Source organism: Pleurodeles waltl, chromosome 3_1 (genome assembly GCF_031143425.1).
Source record: "Pleurodeles waltl isolate 20211129_DDA chromosome 3_1, aPleWal1.hap1.20221129, whole genome shotgun sequence".
Lineage (NCBI taxonomy): Eukaryota > Metazoa > Chordata > Amphibia > Caudata > Salamandridae > Pleurodeles > Pleurodeles waltl.
Window position 1 is genome coordinate 1,281,967,624 of NC_090440.1, and position 24,217 is coordinate 1,281,991,840.

A 24,217-nucleotide genomic window follows, 5' to 3' on the forward strand; every position below is an offset into this window, starting at 1 on the left:
AAGTATAATTTGGTTTAAGGCGCAAAGGTTTTGGGGGTTAAACTGTCTATTTCAATAGCATGAATGTTACCATTCGACTTCACTAAGCTTACTATTGAGGCTTCACAGTGACATGTATTTTAAATGTGTACGCACTGACACATTTTAAATGTGTATTTTGCTTGTAGGTCACAGTTTGCTATTGATGCCTGTTTAATCGTGTGCTAGAAGGTTAACGTTGATGTTAAAATATTATTTAGACTCCAAACTAATAGCAATAGCTTATGTAGAACTGAATTAGCATTCTTATTGTTTAGTGAAAGATTAATCAATCAATGAATCAGGTAATTTATAAAGCGTGCTACTCACCAGTCAGGGTCTCAAGGCGCTTGAGGGGGGGGGGGCTACTGGTCGATTAGCCATCTCTTGAGGCGTTTCCTGAAAGACGGGAGGTACTGGGTCTGGCGTAGATGGAGTGGTAGGGAGTTCCAGGTCTTGGCGGCAAGGGGAGAGAAAGATCTTCCGGCGGTGGTGCGGCGACTGCGGGGGACGGAGGCGAGGGCGAGGCTGGTGGACGGGGGGGTGGAAGGTGAGTCTGTCGTTAAGGTAGGCCAGACCTGTGTTGTGGAGGGCTTTGTGTGCTTGGGTGAGGAGTTTGAAGGTAATCCTCTTCGATACGGGTATCCAGTGTAGGTCTCTGAGGTGGGCAGAGATGTAGTTGTGGCGTGGGACGTTGAGGATGAGTCAGGCGGAGGTGTTTTGGATACGTTGCATTTTCTTTTGTAGTCTGGCCGTGGTTCCTGCATAGAGTGCGTTGCCGAAGTCCAGTCGGCTGCTGACTAGGGCTTTCTGGTTTCGACGGGAATCCACTTGAAAATCCTGCGGAGCATGCAGAGGGTGTTGTAGCAGGAGGAGGAGACTGCATTGACCTGCGTCATGCTGAGTGCTGAGTCCAGGATGATTCCCAGGTTACGTACTTGGGTGGTGGGCGCGGCTCCAAGGGAGGTAGGCCACCAGGAGTCGTTCCAGGCGGACGGGCTGCTGCCGAGGATGAGGATCTGTTTCATCTGTGTTTAGCTTGAGGTGGCTTGATTCGATGTAGTTGGCGATGGCGTGAAGTCCATTGTGGAGGTCTTTCGTGAGGGAGATGATCAGCTGGGTGTCATCTGCGTTGATGTGGTGGGCTCGTGCGATATTGGTGAGAGGAGCCATGTAAACGTTGAAGAGTGTTGGGCTAAGGGAGGAACCCTGGGGGACTCCACAGATGGTTTTGGAGGACTTGGACGGGTAGGGCGGAAGGCGGACTCTCTGGGTTCTGCCGGAGAGGAAAGAAGAGATCCAGACGAGTGCCTTATTGCGGATCCCGGCATTGTGGAGGCGTGTTCGAAGGGTGTGGTGACAGACGGTGTTGAAGGCTGCGGAGAGGTCCAGAAGGATGAGTGCTGCGCTTTCTCCTTCGTCGAGCATGGTTCTGATGTCATCTGTGGCAGCAATGAGTGCTGTCTCCGTGCTGTGGTTCTTGCGAAACCCGGATTGGGAGGAATTGAGCGCTTTGCTGTCTTCCAGGAAACAGGATAGTTGGCGGTTCATGATTTTTTCAATGACCTTCGAAGGGAAGGGAAAGAGGGAGAGGGGCCGGTAGTTTTTGGGGTCGTCTGGATCCGCTTTGGGTTTCTTCAACAGTGCGTTGACGTCGGCGTGTTTCCATCTTTCCGGGTAGGTGGCTGTCTCGAGGGAGCTGTTGATGATGGTGCAGAGGTGGGGGGCGATGATGTCGCTGGCTTTGTTGAAGATCTGGTGTGGGCAGAGGTCCAAGGGGGAGCCGGAGTGGATAGAGGCCATGGTGTTGATGGTGTCGTCATTGTTGACGAGGGTCCAGGACCATAGAGGGCTGGTGTTTCTTGGTGCGTTGAAAGAGTAACAACTTTGAAAATGAATGAAAGTGAGAAAATGCACTTCTCTTATACTTAATGTAATGCAATAACGACGTTTTTGCAATTTTTATAATGAAATGTTTTACTTACGTTGCTATATTAATGATGAATGAGTTTGCGTAGCAGGTGTTTTTATTAACAAGTATTTTTTCCAATGCATTTTATAGTTTCTTGCATTAGCATAACTAAGACCTACAGTTCGTGCATTTCACATTCATGTAGATGTGTTAAATTGTTTTTTTTCATATTGTGAAGTCTAACTTCAATTTTATTTTCCATGAGAAGCAAAGTCCTACTTGTAAAAGCCCATTGTCTAACCATGGACAATAAGCTTATTTGGCCTTGAAAAGTATATATTGCAGTAACATGGCATAGTTTTTTTTTTTTTTTAACTGTTTGTACTCACACTCAGAACTGAGATGATCCCATGGTAAAAACCTGTGAACCAAACTAACTGTTGCAAAGTGAAGTTGCCAATTAATTCTTATTGGATAGTGTTTCTTTAGCGTGACCCGAAGTGATGTCAGTGAACCAATCGGAACGTTATGGGATTTGAAATATCAATGGATTTGGAACTTTAGTCAGCCTTCAGAAGTTTGAGTTCCCCAGATGTCTCCTGATGCTTGCAGACGTCTTGCTGACCTGATGCTTTGCTGAGGAAGATTCCTTGAATGCCGTACCTCTTGGAGAGATAGCTTCCTCTCTGCCACTTGCCGCAGCCCCTTGAAATGTCATTTTAGGTTAGACTCTCCACTATGCTGATGCTTACTTAGTTTTTTCTTTAGTGTCCATAGTTATTCTATTTTGCCAAATAGTTTTTGTCCTTTTGGTATTTTTATATTTTTTCCACGTGTTACTCACTGCACATGTATGTCCCTAATTTGATTAGCTGTAGGGTTGACTTATGCCCAGCAAATGATTATAGACTTGATTGAATTTGAATTGACTAAATGATTGTACAATCTGAGCACCACATTATTTATGTCTCAGATAGTTTTGTTAACACTCATTCTTCTTGAATGCTTAGTTTTGTTAATGTTCGCCTAAATTTATTTCATCGCCTCTGGCAGCCCTGGTGATTATGTATCTTTATAACTTGGTTTTACGCATAGTCTACATCAGTGCTCCCCAACCTTTTTATCGCAGCGGACCGGTAAATGTTTGATAATTTTACCGTGGCCCGCTTGTTTTGATTGCAATGCTCTGCGCCTCGGCCGCCCGCCACAGTGAAATTATTTGAAGTTCCTCGGGCGGCCCGGTGGCGATTTATCCACGGACCGGCACCGGACCGCGGCCCGGGGGTTGGGGAACACTGGTCTACATGACTTTGAGCTTGTGTTTGTAATAAAGCTTTGAACTAGATTCCTGATTGGAGTTTTCTTTCTGTGGCCACGTGGGTCATGGTGTTAAAATTATTGGGGTGGTATTGAAGTAATTATTTGCAGTTCACCACATATTTTACTGGGTCAAAACATTTGTCGACCTCTGTGCATTTAATTCCTGTGAAGGATGAAAAATGCATTCACATGCATATTTACATGTGGGAGCAAATATGACTTGGCAATTCTTTGCAAATGGTGGTGTTGTAAAATTCCAGACCAATTATGATAGTAGTCCTATTCGGGTGCAGTAGAAAATCATCCCATCTTAATCTGGAGCATTTTAAAGGGCAATATGATCACAATATTATGTCCATTAATGTAGGGAAAAAAGATTCTCACTTTAAAAAGTTTAAATTGAGTTATATACATAGTAAACGCTACTAGGTATACGGTATAGCTCGAAGTGCCTCTTCATTCACTTGTGAGTTAGGTGCTCGTTACCTATGTCCCCATCCCATTCATTACTCATGAGGTGAATTCACCTCCTGAGACAGAAAAAAAGAACAGGAAATGCTTGAAAAAAGTGTCCATCCCATAGACAATAGCATATAAGGGTACACGTTACCCCACATTCCTCCTGTTCTTTCTTCTATCTTTCTCAAGACTAGAACTAAGGATGTTCGGCTCCCACCAGGTAGGAGTCCGCATTTAGGAATAACTCACCCGATGGTGGCCTCTTTTTGTATTAGGCACTGGGAGAAGAGAGGTGTGATGTTCCTTCATCATACGGACTTGCTAGGTGTTTACCGACGCTACGAATATGGACACGGAAAGAGCAGGGCTTCTTCCAGATTATTCGCCATGCATTCACGGGACCAAGGGATGAGCACACGTGTGTGATCCTGGAAATTGGGGCAGGGAAAGTACTTCAAGCTGCGTGTCGTGGTAAGTCTGCTTAGTGTTGTGTTTTTTTTTTTTTTTTTTTAATGTGTTGAGCTACTTCGATGATGGTGGATTCTACATATTTGACATTTAATTTGATATTTGATTTCTGCTCTGGGTCATGGACATTTGGTTGCTCCCTAGAATGGATAAACATTTCCTGTAAAAGGAGGCTTGTTGAGTCCTCCTCCATCAGTGATTCTTAAGTCTTTCCTCCTCCAAAGCGAGCTGCTAGGGAGGGGTAGGATGAGCGCTTCAGAAGGCTTATCAAGGAGATGCTGCTGGAACTTAATGTGCCAAAAGTGCTGCCAGGCCAGTTTTTGGGGAAGGTTCTGCCGATGTGTCCTCTTTCCGACAATGAGCAGCCTGAGCATAGGGGAAAGTATATTAGTAAAGACTTGCTCCCTGAGCGTCTGGTGCGTTTGAAACAAAACGAGGTTTCAGTGTGAAGAAGCTCCTGAACTATCTTCATTAGGTTGTGGCCTTTTCTGACAGTTTCAGCAATCTGTGCAGATGGATTTCCATTTGCATCTGGATGTCATGGGAGGTTTGCACAGAGAATGGCAGGACCCTGCATAGGATTTCCCTGCTGAGATTTATGACTAAATAGTATCAGGTTACAGATATGCAGACGGTCTTGCCTGATTCGATCCGGATTGATCCTTTTGTTGCCTAGTCTGGTGGCGTGCGCTTTTCTGACTGAAGACTGTTATTCGAGATCTTACTGATGAGGTTGATTCCTCCTTGAAAAAGATTTACTCTGGAGCCACCTAGCCTTGAAAGCCTGCATCTATGGCACTTAGGTGTCACAGTCCTTAACATCTGATATTTTTAGGTACTTTTTGAGGCAGTGGGAGAGGGGACTGAATGTTCTTCCTTGCTAGAGAGCATTGAACAGTAGGTTAAATACATGTCCAACATTTATTTCTTGTGTGGACTGGGCCACTTCTCTTTCATGTGGGATGTCAGCTGCTGCTCGCAATTTGTTTCTCAAAGATTGGTGTACGGATTCTGGCCAAGACTCTTATATGCCACACCTGCCCTTTAAGGGGTCCCACCTGTTTGGAGCTCATCATGATTCCAAGTTGCATAAACTCTTTAAGAAGAAGAAGCACTCCTCTCATCTCAAACAGGCATCCTTTCCCCCTTCAGCTAAGGCATTCTTGGTTCGTTAGTCCTCCTTGTCACCAATATCCTGGCAAAGAGAGCAGGTTTTGCCCCAGGAAGTTCAGGAGAAGCCAAAATTTCCAAAGAAACGAAGCTCATGACTATCAAAGAGATGGCCTGCCCTGATCTGAGGCAGGCTTTGTTTCTTTCGCACTGCCTGGATTAAGTCCACTTTAGACTCTTGGGTGTTGTCGATGATCCGTTTAGGTTACCGGAAATAGTTTGTGTCCCTTCCTCTGGATTAAGGAATGAGACCAACCCCTTGGCCATCTTGAAAGGAGAAGAGGCTTGCAATTCAGGAGAAAGCTGCAGCCCTATTGCAGAAGGAAGGCAATTTTAGAGGTTTCCTTTTTTATCCAGAGATTGAGGGTTCTATTCCATCATCTTTCTGGTTCAGAAGGTCACGGGTGGATTTGGGATGGCGTTGGACCTCAAGAATCTAAACCAGTTTGCACAAACTACTGCATTCAAGATGGAGTTACTTCAGAGGATTATTCTGTTGGTGTGCAGGGACCGTTGAATGGTCACCTTGGATCTTCAGAATGCCTACTTCCATGTGCCGATGTACCCAGTTCACCTGCAGTATCTATGCTTCTGTATCAACAACATTAATTATTAGCTCAATATACTGCCATTTGGTCTGAAGTCAGTTTCATGTGTCTTTTTACAAAGGTGGTGATCCCTCTGGTGGCATCTCTCCATCTCAATAATTGGCTTCTGTGGATATTGGAGACAGTGCTAGTTCAGGAGCATGGATTCCTGCTCAAATGGGACAAGTGTCAATGTCAGCTTGCACTTGAGAGTTATCTTCATAGGGGCTTGTTTCAGGGCTGACTTGAACAAGGTGTTTCTTCCAACCATTGCAGACAAATCTGTAGTAGGGATCCAATTACCATTCAGTTGGGGGCACTCAGGGCAGGGATACACGTCCATCACCATGCAAGATACTTTTCTATCCCAATAAGCCCTGCCTCCATCCTCCTCACTTAACTTTGTTTTCTAACGCTGTAGTCACAGGATTGCAGGCAATAAACATACTCTGATGGGGAAGCTGTTTCATCCTCTACCTTGTACTATGCTAAATCAGAAACCCCCATAATGGATCCCACTGCCTTCAGTATTCAGCCTAATATTCTCAGAGCACTGCTTCCATATCTGTATCACACAATCACTGTGCAAACATTCATTCAACATACAGACAGAATGCCAGTGCAAAAGTCTAGCTCATCATATGTTATTGGAACGTTATGTGAGGGAGTCAGTAGACCACACACTCACTGACACAGAAAAAAGGCTGGTCACACTATAACCTTAAATATAGTAGATTGCCACTAAAACTTTAGATGAATCACTTTTGATGTAGACACCAGTCCACTGTCTGCTCCAAGGTCATGCTCGGAATTCCCCTTCAGATGACAAGACAGGTGCTAGACCTCTGATTGTCAAGGACAAACCAAGGCCTTTGCGCACTGCTAGATTACCACGAGGCTAAGGGCCAAAGAAAAATCTGGATACTACAGTTGCATGCAGACACACACTAGGCCCATTAACCGTGCAAGGGTCAATCCTGTCCTAACCGCTGCACAGTAACTAGCACCCTGGTTGGCCATCGCTGAATGGTATTGTACATATATCATTGTAGTGATAGGTTGCTACCATGTTGCTTCTAGTCACAGTAGCAGTCATAAAATGGTAAAACAGTGACACATTATGGACATTAGCTTTGCAAGATTGTCACCCTTTTTTAAAATTAATTTTCTTATCAAGAAATTGTTCTATAATATAACATAAATTAAGAAAGAAAACATCTAATTACTCAACAAATGGCTTTTAAAGATAATGTTTGACCACAACATTGGTCTCTCTATATGCTTAAAATGAACACAGAGCGAGACACATGTATTTAAAAATCGTTTTTTTGAGGTTATTTAACAAAAAAGCAATTCAATAAAATGTGCTTCATATCAAATTTTAAGTTCAAGCTACAGAAACAAAGCCCATTTGCTGTTTGAATTGAAACATAAACTTGAACTGTTTGAATTAGACTTTTAAGGCCTTTTCCATGCAGCACTAAATCTATTGTCAGTCAAAGTTTCTTCCCGAAAATCTTGATCAGGAAGAAGGCTCGTAAAGTGAAAATTAAGTCAGCCCATAACAAATAAGAATGGTGCAATGCAGCCTTTCCTCTTAAGATAACACATCTGCGCTCATGCCTTTCAAACTAAATGAGGATATGATCACCTGTTCCAGTTTCTCATTGCTTCATTTCAACATGATTCTGTTGGTTAATGTGACAAGCCTGTGGTCAAGTCCATAGGTCTGATCTGTTTGTTAAAGAATTTTATGCCGCAAGTAGTATGCCTGATTTAATAATTATGAAAAGGATATATGAAAGTCAGTAGTGTATATTGTCATCACAGTGCACTTAAGCATGTAGATATGATTTTGCTATGTGGAATCTCATAGATTACCATAGTAGGCCATGAATTTTGGTTTTGGTTACACAATGTGACAAGCCTTCAGGCAAAAGATTTGTATTTTCAGAATCCTTGTTATGCCATTTTAGGAAAGGTTTGTATTTTTTGTTAACTGTAATGTACATATTTGGAATTTCTTGACCAAGAGGTTCCTTGTGGAAAACGTTATGCGGAATACAATAGACCTGTGTTGGTTATGGGGGCAAACCAGTGATAAAGCCCATGCGCCTGATTGTGTTACAGGAATAAGATATGTCAGAAGCCCTTGGTCTAATCTTTTTTTATTAATAAACGTGTTAACAAACAATGTTGGGATGGGAAGTCTTCTACATAGCTCTGGAAAATGTGCTTCCCAGTCCTATGTTGATCTCCTGACAAGTCACATGAAAGTACTGTAGGTTTTCTTGAACTCTACCTCTGTGAACATGATAATCATGCATACCCAGTTAGGGTCTTCTCGTTTATATGGCTTGAGACCCTTGAGCTTGGCTGAGGGCAAAGAGGCATGTATAGTGCACCATTCTTTTGTAGAGACTGGCTACTGCCCTTTCTACAGAGGTTGTTTTAGACTGACAGTGGTGGCAGCATTAGTCTTTACTTGGGGGTGGGTGCTCCCTAATGGCAGTCTGTACAGTTTCCCTTACCTGGGTTCTTTCTCCCTCAGTGGGATGTGTGTATAGGAAACCAATGGGTTCAGTGGGTGAGGATGGTGAGACGTTGTTTAATGTGAACCGAACTGGTATCTTTATGCTAGGCATTCCATCTCCATGTGCTTCTCCCTATTATTAGAAGATGCTTGGTGGGTTGGGCTGTGCCCTAGCTTTGTGTTTAGCTAAGACTTACTCTGCTAGGAGACCGTCTCCCTTTCTGTAGAGTGATAATAAGAGCATCTTGGTCTGGAGTTAATTAAAATGTCTCTCTGGCGGATAGGACAGCCAGGTACCAGGCGAGTGGGTGAGCAACCCTCACACGGACTGATCAGACTGATCACGCATTGAACATGCAGAAAATTTGCCCCAGGATTGGAGGGGCACTCAGGATAGAAAATAGCAGGCCCTCCGATTGGATTGATCTGTCACTCGGAATAAATCTGCCTCATCGACCATTCAAGGAGGTTCTCTTTTCTCATAAGGTGGTCGCTGAGATTTTGGAGTGGAGTCCAAAGGTTGGATTGCTATTCTTTTTTCAGATCTGGTTTTAGGGTTTATACTTGGAAGGTGTCTGACGGATTACATGCAAAAGGAATTTTGACAGTCTGACGAAAGGCAGTGTTGTGGCAGCACCATTGCCCTACAACAGCACATCGTGAGCATATGGGTGATTAATTCGTGAAAGAACCAGTGATGATGCCTTAGTTAGTTACTTCAAGAACATTGAATAGGAGAGTGGCTCTATCCCTAAGGGAAGACAACAGATGGTGGGAACCCTGCATTGTGCTTCTGCTTTTCCAGAATTTTTGTGGAGCGTGATCTAACCCGGCCTGACACCGGTACAGAAGACTGGGCATGGATTGCGGCATCAGTCAAAATCCATATTTTAAAGAGTTGGACATGTAGCACAACTGGCCAACAATTGAAACCTGTGTTAGTGGTTGTCATTGTAATATAAATTACACATAAGTAGTGCAAGTTCAGAGATGTGAAACAAGTCAGAACAGAACCTGATTGATCTCAGATTCAGACAGGTAGATTCAAGTGCAGTCTGTTAGCTATAGTCTTAGCCGGTAACTTTGCATCAGTTTTTGAGAGAAATAAGATGGGATGAGCTGCAGTAGTGGGAGGCCTTGCAGCGATTCAGAATTAAAATTATCAAGGTCTGGCTCATGTAAGTGAGATGGTTACCACTTTCAAGACTTACAAGTATGACAGTTGAAAAGTTAATTGGGCTCTTGGCGGGTGGTTCAGAGGTTTGCAAATAAATATAAATGTATAGAAGAATTCCTAGACAGCTGTGTGTAGTATTCTCTGTCCCCCAGTTCTCTCCAGGCCCAAGCTGGTGTTCGAAATGCCGTGAGTGAATGATGTATTAGAATGTTGGTGTGGAGGGGAACTAGGAGACAGGGACTGTTGGAGGGAGGGCGGGGCCCTGACAGAACCTACCTGTTGTTGCTATAACCTAGGGGCCTAACATTAAATGCATAACTTCAGGGGCGGCTCCTTCATTAGGGCAGAGGAGCGTTGCCCACCCTGCCAGCAGTGCCAGCTGCAATACCATTTCAAGAAAGACAAAAAACTGTGTTTATTATCATTTACTTGAAAAGGGGAGGCACATTGGGGGTGACAAGCAATTGAGGGGAGTGCACAGAGCAAAACACGCATGTACAGTAGGCTTTCTCCAGCCCGGCAACACAGTGGTAAAGAGGCGCGGCAGAGGAGATAAGTGTGTTTTTTTTTAATTTTTTTTTTTTTAATTGAATTATTTATGTTGCTTGCCCTCAGCAGGAGGTTAATTACCAAAAAAATTTCAACTCTTAACTTATGCATTGTAAAATTCTGTGGTTTATTGTTAAGACTCATCTATTGCACTCAAAATTTTAAAATGCATTTAGTCAGTAAAGATCAACCTCCAAAACAGCCACCATGTATCGAGATCATACTCTTTTTAAAGGCTGTTAAAATATAAATGAAATATACAGCACATCGAAGTGTTGACATTGTATAAAGACATTTTATTTAAAACTGTATCCATATAACTCTAATCCATTAAAAACAAATCAAAATGAGTCCACTATCCATAGTAACAAAAAGACTGAGTAACATTGTATGTATGTGTGTGTGTGTGTGTGTGTGTGTGTGTGTGTGTGTGTGTGTGTGTGTATGTATATATATGTGTATATATATATAATCTCGTGTATAAATGTCAGAACCAAATTGTTTGTCTTCATACCAACGGATAAATTGGATGATCAAATAATAACGCATGGCGTGTCACATCCTAGAAATGTCCACAAATTTCGGTTATCAAATCACTATCTTTAAAGCTCTCATTCGCTCTACATCTACACATCACATTTACACTTTATTTCAGTAGCCTTCAACTATGAAGATGTATAGCTCTTCTAGACGTGAATCTTGTATTACTTCATTAAGACCTCATCAGTTCCTTTATCACAGTAAGTTTACAGAACCCTTTTTTCTCACCTTTTATGCATATTTGAAACCAATTATTTGTCTTAGCACCAGGCCAATAGCTTTGAAAATTAATTATAATATATATAACTTATAAGGAACAATTGTGTGCTTTTCTATCTCACTCTTTGTAAAGACACCAAACTATCATTGTACTGCAGCGGTATAAAGGGGCTAGAACACGGGCAGTAATGTAGCCTAACATTTCATAAAAGGAATCCTATTCTATTGGTAAACTCGGATGCAATTTAGTATAACATAAAGCAAACAATAGCTAAGCCTGATACAATGCAAGAAGGAGGGGGACCAACCACCTGGATTATCGAAGAGATCATTAGGGGCATCCTCACATCTCTCTGATTCCCTCATTCTCAGACTAACACGCTTGGAGAAGATTGAAGAAAAACTAACTCATGTTTGGTCTCTGGGGAGGGTAGACATTCTAATCTATTGTCAATTAGAGAGGAGGGCAACTTTCCTACCACCTCTTCCCCTAATGCGGCTTCATTTGCATAGTGGTGTGGTTGTGACGGATAAGACAGGGCCTGATTACGACCTTGGTGGAGGGGATTACCCTGTCCCAGAAGAGATTGCTTTTACAAGTCCCATAGAATATAATGGGACTTGTGGCACAGCAGGCAGGATATCCGTCACATTTGGGCCCCTTAGTGTTTTAAATCCACCTCCATCAGGGGATCTGTCCTCACAGGGGCTCAGCTGACTTGGAGGGGGGAATAATTCTAGGGTGAAGTCCTTTAACTCCCACAGATCATTCAATTGGGATAATGAAGACTGGGACCAAGCTTTGGCATCACGGGGTCCATTAAGCAAACCTGCCAGCTTCTCCACAGTTCACACCCCCTCTTCCTATATTGCAGCATCCTCTCCAAGCATCCCTGTATGTGATGATACTCAAAGGTGACCCCCTACTGAAGCAGGAAACAAGGGAGGACCATGACCATCTGCTAAACCAGGTGGTACACTGGATAAATGGGAGAAAGAGGGCCCTAGTCTATTACTCAACCGGGTCAACTTCGTAGAAGAGTGGGCTTGGTAGGTATTGTTATCAATTTTAAAGACAGGACAGTTACTAAGGGTGTTTTGGCAAGGATCCACTTCTCTAGGCAACCACCCACAGAAATAGAGGAACTACTGTTGGGCTGCTTCTATAGACCGCAGAGGCTCATACCTTTAGCTCCTATGTCCACCTGCTACCCGGAACCCATTTCGAACACTTTCTTGCCTCATGCAGAGCTGGGTCAACAGGAATGACTTCCTGGCCGACCTTCCTCCTCCCCAGGACCGGGTAAAAACTGCTATCAAATGGAATATTGCTGGCCTGATTAATAAAATGGACTTGGAGGACTGGGTAAAAAAATGTCAAGAGTTCCTGGATAGTATGCATCCAAGAGACATGGTCGACGAATCCAGTAAATGTTAATGGCCTGTCCTTCTGCACTGCTGCAGTGCCTGCCAGATTGGGAAGGGCTAAGGGAGGCCTACAAACTCTTGTGTCCACTAGTTGTTTCCCAGAAGCAAAGGCCAACTCCTTAACATCCCCGTACTACCAAATTATACTGTTTTCTTTAGAAGGTAACCCCAAAATTCTAGTTATTAATTTCTAGAACCATGTTTTTGATGTAGTTAAATCTCTTGAAAGCGATCTTAACTTCCTTTAACGGTCAAGTAATAACTATTATATAATTGGGGCCAGGGACTTTAACATCACGGCATGCTCCAGATAGGTCTGTGGGTTTAACAATACTAGGGGAAACGCTATGGCTCATTTTATTCACAACCCTTATAAAATGGTACTTAATATCTAATTATGAAATATAATCCAATGAAAATCCACCATGCAGGAAAAAGAGAACATTACACCATCTGGTATGAGCGGTACCAAAATTAAGTGGGCTGATGTGGATCCCTATAGCTTTTTAAAATACTTAGTTACGGAAAACATGGACCTCTTCCTAATAGGTCTTGCACTAGAAGACAACCTTTAAGAGTCCAGGGACGCACATATGTAAATTTCAAACTAAATCAATCGATTGTTGACTGGGAAGCCAAAAGGCCAAAATTTTGAGGGTCGAGGGTGATTTCATCACGAATGCTCAAGAGCAGGGAGGCATTTCATGGACTTATTACACCAGCAGCCGAGGGACCCCCTTGGGGTGTGGGAAGCTAGTGCAACCTATAATTCAAAGAAAGAAAGAACTGCAAAAGGACGCCTGAGAGAACCTATTACAGGCCACAGAAACCAAGGATAGTACCTTGTTTTGGCAAACAATTGACGCCGCCTCACTGTTCGTCAAGGGGAACGTGTCCTGACTTTGAATCCTCTATTACACCAGCGCAATGGGTAGCCTGCTTTAGCACGATATTTTCTTGCACAAAAGTAAATGAGGTAAGCCAATTGCCTCTAGCAGCCCAATAAATATCCGCTATGGTTTTTACATTGGAGAAAGTGACGAGTGATTTATAAAAGTCTGAAGGGAAAGGCCCCTGGACCAGAAGGGATACCAATGGACATTTATAAATCAAATGAGACCCTATGGGCCCCACTGTTGACTAAAACTTTAAATGTGGCAGGAGGAATCCCCATCCTGGTTGCTATCACTCATCGTTCCCTCAGGGCTAAAGTCTATTTTGGGACTAAGGGAGAAGAGCTCATTTCACCTCCCCCCTGTTAGAGATAGGGAGAGGTATAAGGAAAGGGTTGTGTTATAGCTCCCTTCCCCTTTTTCCTATATATAAATGGTGTGAGTACGCAATGCAGGCAGTAGGTGCAGTAACCCCTACAGTCGGGAGGTGTCAAATTCCCATTCTGCTGACGATGCAGCTATTTTAGCCTTAACTACAAGAAATCTGCAAAATCTGATGAATAGTTTCTGTGATTATATAAAAGAGATTTGAAAATAAATATAGTTAAAACCTCCATTATGTGTTGCAGCCAAACAAGGGGCAGGCCAAATATCTTCCATAACATTCAACTATCTAGGGATACAGCTCTCTTTAAATTTAGATTGGAAACAACATAAAGAGATGTGTATATCCAATATGATTAGAAATAATTTAGTTTTTTGTAGGTTTGCTACCAAGTTAGGCTCCAGAACTATCAGAGAAATGCGAGCCCTATAAGGTGCTAAAACCATTTCAAAAGATACATATTGTGCAGTTATCTGGGGGTGAGAGATAATAAAACCGTTCAGAAGCAACAGAACAAGGTTCTCAGGGGACATCTATCCGTCCCCCGCTCGATGCCAGACTCCGTTATCCATTGGGAATTGGGTTTGGACTTCCTTGTGGATAGGTTAGAATGCGTCCCCCCCGCCTCCTTTTATGGCCCTCCGTATGGTCTAAGGAGGAACCCATTTCACCAGATCAGTCATTATGGGACTGTTTTGGCCTTGACCACCCCACTAAAATCCCTTGGCTGCAGTATGTCAGGCATAAGTTGAAGTGTCTAGGACAGACTGAGAGGGATCCCTGGGTGCCACTGAAGTCCATCATAGGGTATCGTAAAAAAAAATAATCTAAGGATTCACTCATTCAGAATCTGTCATGAGAACCGGGATCAGAGAGACGCTCTTAAGATATCTGTAGGTAGTTATCTTGCTTTGAACGGATGCAAACAGTACCTTATTTTTACACACAATACCCACCACAAATACTCTTGACGCTTCCATCTCCTCATCTTTCACCATATGGTTTAATTCCCCATCAAGGATGGGTGGGTCCCCTTGCGATAATAAATCAGAGCAGACCTCTAGGCATATTGTTATTTTTTGCAGATTTTACTTGGCATACAGGAAATTGTATTTTAAACCACTTTTTTAAATGGAGAATTTTATATCACCAGGTTTTTAAATTTCTATACGACTTGAAAGATACCTCTGTATGTCATCTGGAAGCCCTGTTCTTACCTAAGGTGCTTTATACTAGGGATCAATTCAACATGACGGAAAAGGCGCTGATTTAGCTTAGATTCTAGGCAACGTTCTTGAGGAAAAAGGTTTTTAGTTGATTTTAGTCATAGGGTTTCAAAATTTAGTTATAACTTTGAGTTGTAAGTATGGATGTTTTATAAATTTATTTTCGTAATTTTCCTAATGAAATTAATGTCTATTTGGTTTAGACCAAAAACCCTAAAAGCAAAGTTACTTGAAACAAATAATATAGATCTTGTATCATTTTATTAACACGTTATCACTTTCTTTATCACAGTAAGTTTACACAATCCTTTTAGCTCTCCTTTTATGCATGTTCGAAACCAATTATTTGTCTTGGCACCAGGTCAATAGTATTGAATGTTAATAATATATTAACTTTTAAATACCAGACATCAGCATTTTACTGTGATAAGAACAACAATGCGTTTTTCTACCTCATTCTTCAATCTTATAAAGACACCACACTATGATTGTACTTCAGTGGTTCCAAAGAAGTAGAATATGAGCAGCCATGCAGCCTAACATTTCATTTAAGGAATAATGTATAATATTCTATTGGTCAAACTTGGTTGCAATTTAGTATAACATAAAGCAAAGCACTTACTTTGAACACGAAAGATTCCAGAGTCCCTTATGAAGACCCCTCTCTCTAACTAGAACATTTTGTTGCAGTGCTCTCCTGATGTTCTGTGTACCTGCACCACCATGAGATTAATTCTGCATGGGATGTAATGCCATTTGGAGTGTTATTCGTATAGGTACACTAGTTTGAACCAGCGGTTGAGTGGAGAAGTAGTTGCCTTGATGGGATATTCTGTACATATATATGTAACTTATAACGGAACCTGATGTTATTAAACATACCCTAATCTCTGAATAAAGAAGCTACCTTTTTGTAATGCGGAGTCCAGACTAATAACTGTGCTTTGAAGACTGCACCAGTCACTGCCTTCCAGGACTCCTCAGGGGTATGTCATGAGACATTTTGCTTAAATGCTATTTCCTCAGTTCAGGTTTCAAAGCGGAGTACACTGGGCGTTGGGTAAAAGCAGTTTTTTTCCTGCTCGGGGAAACTATTTTTCCTGCTTCTGTACCCTCCTCCACTAAACACTGACGATCTTCCATTTGTTAAACCCTCCGCAGGTGTTTTATTATAGCCCTTTCCTGCTCCGAAGACCCAGGTAAAGAAAAGGGTCTAAGAGGGGTCTGTGAATGGCCACGCTCACAAGTTTGCCTCGCTCAAGTTGCTGTTTTGAAAAAAATGTTAAGTGTTGCTCTTTGAATTCATTGTACTCCTGAAACTGCTTCTAAGGCAGGCAGTGACTTATTTACACATTTGCTTCTGGAATGCTTTTTACACTCTTGCTTATGACGATTCAGTACTTAGTTTGGTCTTGCATGACATTTTGGTTCCTACACAGTTCTAAAGGGAATCAAACACTTTGAGTTCAAGCTTTCTGTGTTACATAAATCAGTACAGTACTTCAGAGACTGTCCTCTGCTTTATTTTCTTAGTTGAAATAACTATTTCCATTTTTACTTCTTTCAGCATTGGCTGGACAACACCAAAAGCATCAAAAAACAAGTAAAAAGTAAGTCTTCTCCAAAGTATTCCCCATTATCTGTTGCAGGAACCTCTTGGCCGCAACTGTTGACATACATTGATAGGTTTCATAAATCCTCAGATCACAAAAGTTTAATGGCTTATGTCAATGAATTCTCTGTGCCTCTTGAATGTAAAAATATATGGCAAGTAGGTAGGCACGATACTGATGGGAGTGCTGATGTCGGAGAACAGACTGCATAATCTTGTAAGTGCCTGTATTCTGTGTTACATATATTTTATATGCAAGTTTCCATGCATGTGAGTGCCTGAGTTGCATATACCTCTTGCGCCTGTTACAATGCATTCATCTTTAGGCTATCGTCATTGTCTTTATCAGTAGTGTTCAGGAGTTAGACAGTGATTTGTTGCAAGTGAACAGTTGTTTACAGGCAAAGAAAATCAAATTGAAGCATGCCTGTTCAAGAAGCTATAAAACACCTGTTTGTTTGCTTTAGACCACAAATTCTTTAATGGCAATAGCAGACACAGATATGAGCTAAAATGTTTGCTAGCAGAAAAAGGGATCTGAGGATGCGGTCACCTACAAGAGGATTATTGGGTTATGATGAATGCCACAGTGAGTCATATCTTCCCTACCCTTGGTTCATGCACAAAGATAAAACTTTATGTATTTGTTTAAAGAAATTTATAAATCCAACCATTAAATCATGTAGTAAAACCCAATTTATGAATGTAAAACAGCTTCAATCTGTAAAACTGTTACTTACAGCTAAGTAACTATTTTCTTACTAGAGTGTTCCCCACTCTTCTCTGCAGTAACCTTTTGTCCACAACGGTAAAAAAAAAATGTTGTCCTCCAGCCATTAACAGCTTTTCCTCCTGCCCCAACCCCACCAAGCCCTCTCCTAGATACTTTCTACCCAGAGCCAGCATTCTCTTCCACCCTGATTGAATTAATGGTGGATTCGTAGTTATCACTAGAAACATTTTTTTATATGCATCTGTTGTGTGTCCAATCGGGTTTTCATTTCAAATGTCAGAGGAAGGGCAAATGTATATTTAGCTTGAGGAGAGAGTTTACGATTGAGTGCTCTAATGTGGACACAAACTGTAAACTTCTGGTCTTTTCTTGTTGTGTGCATGAAACTTAATTAAGCTTGCTTTAAATTTTGGCCTGGGTATGGCGCTAGAAAATATCTGATCTTAACAGCGTTCAGAAAATATCCAAGTCAGCATAAACGTGGAATTTTGAAGATGTTGTAAATAAACATTAATTAGAGCAATCAAAAACCATTTTATTAAGTTATTGGAGTTTTGGGGCTGATTTTATAATTAAAGCATGGCTAATATAACCTAATTAATGCAAATGTAAGAGCAACTCCCATTTGTTCTTTAGTCGGGTCTCATCATAAATTAGGGGCTACAAAGACGTGATCTTTTATTTCACAGTATCTGCAACAAACCATTAAAGTTATTACTTAATGTATTTAGTGTTAATGGTGTACGTCCTCCCACAGTTTGTTTGTTTTTGAGATTTTGTCAAATCATAATTTAGCGGGTTACCAGTACACAGTGACTTTCTAAATACTGCAAACGGGAAGAAAGTTTAAAACCTCTCTAGGGAAAAACATAGCAAATGTGGTATTTTATTAAATGAAAATGAAATGTTAAGGATATGGCAGATTATAGACCGAATGGAAGTAAGGTTAACTGGCAAAAGGGCTGCCATCAATATTTTGGGTTGTAAATGCCAAATCTTTAATTTTGGCTCCCCAAATAACCTTTGGTTATATATACAAAACTCACATTTAAAAAGAAAGCAGGGGGTCTGTATTCAAATTTAGCAGTAAGGAATACAATTCAAAATCTTGATATGAATTGGCAAGCTCGGAGTTCTGGGCACTGTATCTTACCCTGAATTACTGATTAGTGTTCTCACCCAGTGTGGAGACCTGACCTTGTGCAGAACACACCAATACCATTGCGAAAACATCTAGCTGCTTGCCAGTGGATGAACCAATCTAATGGAATATAACTCCCTAATTCAATAATTGGAAAGAAAAAAAAAATAATGACAATATCAGAATGGGAACAATTGCGCAGAAATGGAGTCCAGGTTGGTCTTCTCAACAATGCCAGAGTGCAGCTGCTATTATTGCGGAAAAAAAATATTTGTTTTGATAAAAATCATTACAGTATTATAAAAGCACATGAATAAAATTGTCATTTTAAAAAAACAAAAGTACATAAAATGTTAAAAATATTGAGATTTAGATGGATGTTTTCCTGTACATCTACTATAGAAGATTTACTGTACCTGCAATTGAGTTGAATATATGGGGCATATAAGCACACAATCACTGCTAAGCCTCCAGTTCTATTGTTCATCGCAATAAAAAGTGGTTTAAGGGGACAACCTATTTCCTGCTTAAAATTGGGGCATAGGAATAACATTTCCTAAATGCAAATAGCACAATCTACAAAATGGATTAGGACCTTTTGTCATCTGTGGTAAAGTTCTGTTTCTTAATAGAAACTTACCAATTTGATGTTGTATCTGTGTTAGATTTGGTTTAATTCTATAGGTTTAACACATTTATTCCTGAACGGAGCAGCTTGTATGAATTGATATTCCATGCGTGGGACTGTTTAGAGAAGAGAGTTTATCTTCATTGCCATCTTCATTTATTTTTTTAGTTAGCTATGGATTTTTGTTTAAACCCAAAGATCTTCTAATTGCAGTAAATCATATCTTTAATTTTTTTAAGGTGTGCGTTGTTTTGATATTTCATACCAGTTATAATGTCTCAATGTGTTGATATTAGTGTTTTTTATGTTATTCAGTAGTTTGACGAATGCTAATTTTCTTTCTATCAACGGATTGCATAGCACAAATCTCAACCTTATCTAGCATTGGGAGGTGTTCAGTAGTAGGCAGAAAGTATTTCTATACAATTTTACAGTTGTTGTTTTCAGGACTTGGGCAAATGTGTGTTGTAGCATATTTAATCCTCCGCAGGAATCGCATGCTCACTGAGGTCGATGGACCTTTTGACCCAGTAAGTAATGTGGTTGAACCATCAACAAAATTTCAATATCCGCGTAAACTATTTGGACACCATGACTAATGTGCCACAGAAGGAAAACTCCAGTCAGAAATAAAGTTAAAAGATTTATTATAAACATAAGCTCAATGTCATAAGGACAGTGCGTACAACCAAGTTACAAAGATACATAATCAGCAAGGGTTGCCCAATATGTCAAAATGAATTCAGGCAAACTAATATTAATAAAGCTAAGCATTAAAGAAGAATAAGACATAACATCAGTAAGAATATCTGGGACACTAATATATCGAGTTGCTCAGAGTTAACAATCATCGTTCAAGTTTGAGTTAACAGAGTCAATCATTGGCTGGGCTCAGGTCAAACCTAGAGCTAACCAAATTAGGGACGTATTTGTGTGGGTAAAGCACAAGCGGACAAAATACAATTAGTACAAAAAAGGCAAAAATAATGTGAAAAAAGATAATTTTGGACTACAGGTCACTAACTAAATTTGGTAAAGATAAGTGGAAAGGGTCAGCATCTCAGAAGCTCAGTCAAGTGTTTTCTTAAAGGAGAAAATAAGAGGATTTCTGAATCTAAAAAGGGCATTTCAAAGGTAAGGGCAATTGGCAGAGAGAAAGATACCTCTCCAAGGGTACAGCATTCAAGGAATCTTCATCAGGTCAACCAGGCATCTGCAAACGTCTGTGTCTACATAGGTCTGCTCAAGAAAATGACGCAGACTCCTCATGACTGATCAAAGGTCAAATGTCCAATATTTAAGACTTAACCAAACATTTGGATTAGTCAAAAGTATTAGTTCATGTCACGCTGAATAAACATCATCCGATGGAAAATAATTGTATGGCTCCAAATTGAAACAGTCCAATTTCTTCCCAGGTCTGTCATGAGAATATCTCTCTTCCATGTACATCCAACCAGGGTTGATATTTTTTTTATACAAGTTCATTCCATGTTCCTGCAATGTTCTGTTTCCAAGGACAAATGAATACGTCTTTCCATGTTTAAACACATTATTTAAAAAAATGATAATAATTCAACACTTATACGTGACTGCAAAATGCAAGCTCTGCAGGCCTCACATATGCTAACACAATCACATTAATTCATTTAATATGTTTTAGTGAAATACATGTAATATGCAAACGTATAAATTCAGCATTAAAGTTTAATCAATATAAATAATCCATTACAAAATAGGTAAAACTTTGTTACTGAATTTCATGACGTACAGCAGAGAAGTGCATTTTTCTCAATTTGCACACATTTTTAAACTCATTAATAATTTACCAATCAGAACAAATTCAATATTGTTTCTATATGCCCTGTTAGTCTAGAGTCTAAATTACATTTTAACATTTATACTCCTAACGTGACTTAATTCAAAAGGAACCTAAGTTAAACTCTGAAATTCAAGCAATTGCATATTTAAATTGTGTGTCTGTACAGCTTTCTCTGTTAGTATTTCACTCTTAAACTTTCATCGACTTAAACTGTCACATCTTGATAAGTTTTGTGACACGAGGGATATTGCTAAATTTTAAGCTCTATATGGTGCTTGACCACAAGTTAAAGCTGTCTCTAATGTTCAAGAGAGTACTATGATTTGAAAGCTAAGGTCAATTAATTGGCTTAAGTTAAGAGGGCTTTGTGCTCCAAAAAAGGAACTGTGATGATCAAACATTATGCCTGATGTAAGTGAAATTGCATTTCAACCATTTTTTAGTAATAAACCAGGTACCTTGCTTTTTAATTTTCAGCCCTATTACTATCAAATTTGTTTTTTCAAGGTTGAGTTCCAGTTTATCTTTGAAACAATAATTTTCCAATTTGTTGAGTACTCTTTGTAGGCCTTGGGAATGTGGAATTAAATACAATAGCTACTTGTCCATGAGTCATAAATCTACGTGTCCTCTAAAATATCCTTTTGATGCCATGTAGTGCGACGGCAACTCAGGAATCTCATTATATAAGAGCTCTGATAATAGCCTCTTTGATTAGGGCTTGAATATTAATAATTTCCTTCTTTTACCACCTTTCTGCAGATCTACCTACTGGGGCTGGAGGAAGCAGTAATTAATAGTTTCAGGTCTGGAATGCCATTGAGTCTGTGCAAGCCTACTAACTCGAATGTTTTAAGGATTTTCACCAGCTTGTCTCTAAACTTTTCCCATACTCAGAAAGGTGGGAAATTTATTACTGGCAGGGGCAGAAGTGGAAGTTTTTCAAGGGTTGGTGGGGAGAGAAAGGGAACTTGTAAACACTCAAATGTTTTCGAATGAGCAAATCTACACATGCAGATTTGCTCGTGCTAGAATACAGTGTACAAATATTTTCCAGGTGTATTATTTCGTGGTCTACTTCTGTAAATTTTTAATGAGAGCCATAACTCTGCACTAATACAAAGACATATCCCTTGGGTGCACTTATGTGACTTTCTTTAAGAATTGGGCCACTCTCTATTCATCTGTCTGCTGGCTTTACTGTCAGTGATAGCATTCTGCTCTTCCACAGGGAGCATATTGGCACACAAAGTAGTTTTGTTCAGTGCTACTTTGTCAAATAGCCTAATAATAAAGGCTTTGCATTAATGAACCATTAATACAAGTTAGAACAACATTAACATATGGACACAAATCTTAACTCAACTTCAGACAATTATTTTCCCTGTAAACTGGCAGGCAAAGGGTTTCTGCTGCGGGGGGTTTTGGGCCTACTTCTCCCAAGGAAAAAATAAACATGAACATTTGTTGTCCTTGACCTAAAAAAAATATGTCCTGGGCATCTGGCTATAGGAATTCTACACCCCTGAGACCTTTTGGGTCTTTGCTCATTAGTATGGTGTTCTCCCTACATTACAATATGCGGACGTAGATTTGACCTAATTTTGGAGAGTCCACAGTACTTTATTTGTAAAACAAGGAATGCTGATGCCCAAATCTCTGCTGCTCCCGTAGTCTGCTCTATTAAATATCCATGCGCCAAATCCCATATCTTGAATTTACCTCCGGCCTCTCTAATCCACTAGTATCTATTTATCTCTTTCTTGCTGGTCCTTGCTTTCTACCTTTGTGACTGTTTTATCGTCCTTCTCTTCGTCATTTCTTATTTGTGTGTGTTATTTCTCTCTTGGTCCATATCTGATTAGAAAAAATCAGTGCTGGTTCCCAAAAATAAGTCCCTGTGGGCCCCACTAGCAACCATCAGCTCAACTTAAGGATAACATGTTACTTTATTTGGGACCTCATTAAGGTCAGCGATAAAACTTTTAAAGACTGATCGGGCAGGTACCCATTCTTGTTTTTGGTATGGATTTTTCGAGATACAACACCCTGGCTTCCAGTTGTGATTCTAACCCATGTTGGAGAGGAAATTAAATGTGAAGACATTGTGCCACCTTGGACACTCGTAGTAAACTGTACAAAATTAATATGTGGTGAAATGGCAGTGAAGGCCCAAACTTTGGGCTGACGCCAGAGAAGTGAGTTCCCTGGAAAACCTGTGTTTGTGAGCTTGAAGGAATTCATGATCTTAAGCACACAAGAACCTATTCTGTTGTCCCAGAAAATTACAAACGTGTTTGAAGAATGGTAGTGGTGAGATTGAATTAGCTTAGGGTATAGAAGAACTCACAAGAGACCTTAGGAGGGGAGTGATTAGCAACACCAAAAATACACCTGCATTCAAGAGTAGGAAATAGTTTAAGCATTGTTAGAACTGCAATATGAATGTCCAAGAAATAGATCAAAGGTTTAAAGGTCACCAGTGATGTGATTTTGTTACCAGTATGTAATTGCTAAACATTTTAGGAACCTATTGTAATTGTTGGTACTGCTATATAAGTGCCTGCCTGTGAAGCATTAAATTGAGACCAGCTGTCTACCTGTGTGGAGATAGCTAATCTCTCTACCGCAACAGTAAAAAGCGGTGTTATACCCTGCCAAGAGGAGCTTGTCTTTTTTTTCCTACGTTTTCACGCAACACCCACATGCTGTGTATAAAAGTTAAATAGTCTTCAATATCCATGAGTGAATCAGCCATTTGGTAGTTTTGCTCAAAGCATGTTTTTTCAAAGGCAGATATAAGGTTGATGAAGCTAGTGCAGTCACTCCCAACCTGTGGTCCAGGGCCCCTGGGGGTCCGCAAAGCTTCCTCAGGGGGTCCGCGACTGCTTAGAAATGTAAATAATATAGACAGATTACGTCCCTAGCTTTCAGTAATGACCTGGGGGCGGGGGGGCTCGTCCCCAGATTCCAATAATGATTCAGTGGGGGTCCCTGGGTCCCAGTAATGATAAAGTGGGGGTCCTAAGAAGTCAAAAGGTTGGGAACCACTGAGCTAGTGTATAGGATTGCTTTTATTAACAAGAGTCTTTGAGGTTAGATTTGAGAGGGTGGTGATGTTTTGAGCTGTTTCAGTGCCTCACGGGAAGACTGTCTTTGAGTAGAAGTATATTTAGGTCGTCTCTCCATTATTCCAAGTCTTGCTATGTGGGGCTTTGCAAATATTTTGCTTCAATCTCCAGTAGTGTGAATAGTTGGTAAGTTGTGGTGTTTGTGCGGAAAAGATTGGACCAGAAACCGAGACTGGCTTTAAAAAGGGCAGTTTGGAGACCGCTTGGGCTAAAGGCACTATCTTTTCTACCCTTTTTAATTTGCTCAAAATTCTTTGTACTAGTTT

General features: G+C 40.6%; 1 protein-coding gene across 2 annotated transcripts in view; it reads left to right on the plus strand.

Annotated features, from left to right (window-relative positions):
• EPB41L5 (erythrocyte membrane protein band 4.1 like 5) overlaps positions 1-24,217 on the plus strand; it is an 873,454-nt gene that overhangs the window by 179,679 nt on the left and 669,558 nt on the right. For both annotated transcript variants that reach the window (XM_069224616.1, XM_069224615.1), the window contains exon 4: positions 16,452-16,494. In XM_069224616.1, coding sequence (XP_069080717.1) covers positions 16,452-16,494 — 43 coding nt within the window. The remainder of the gene's footprint in view (positions 1-16,451; positions 16,495-24,217) is intronic.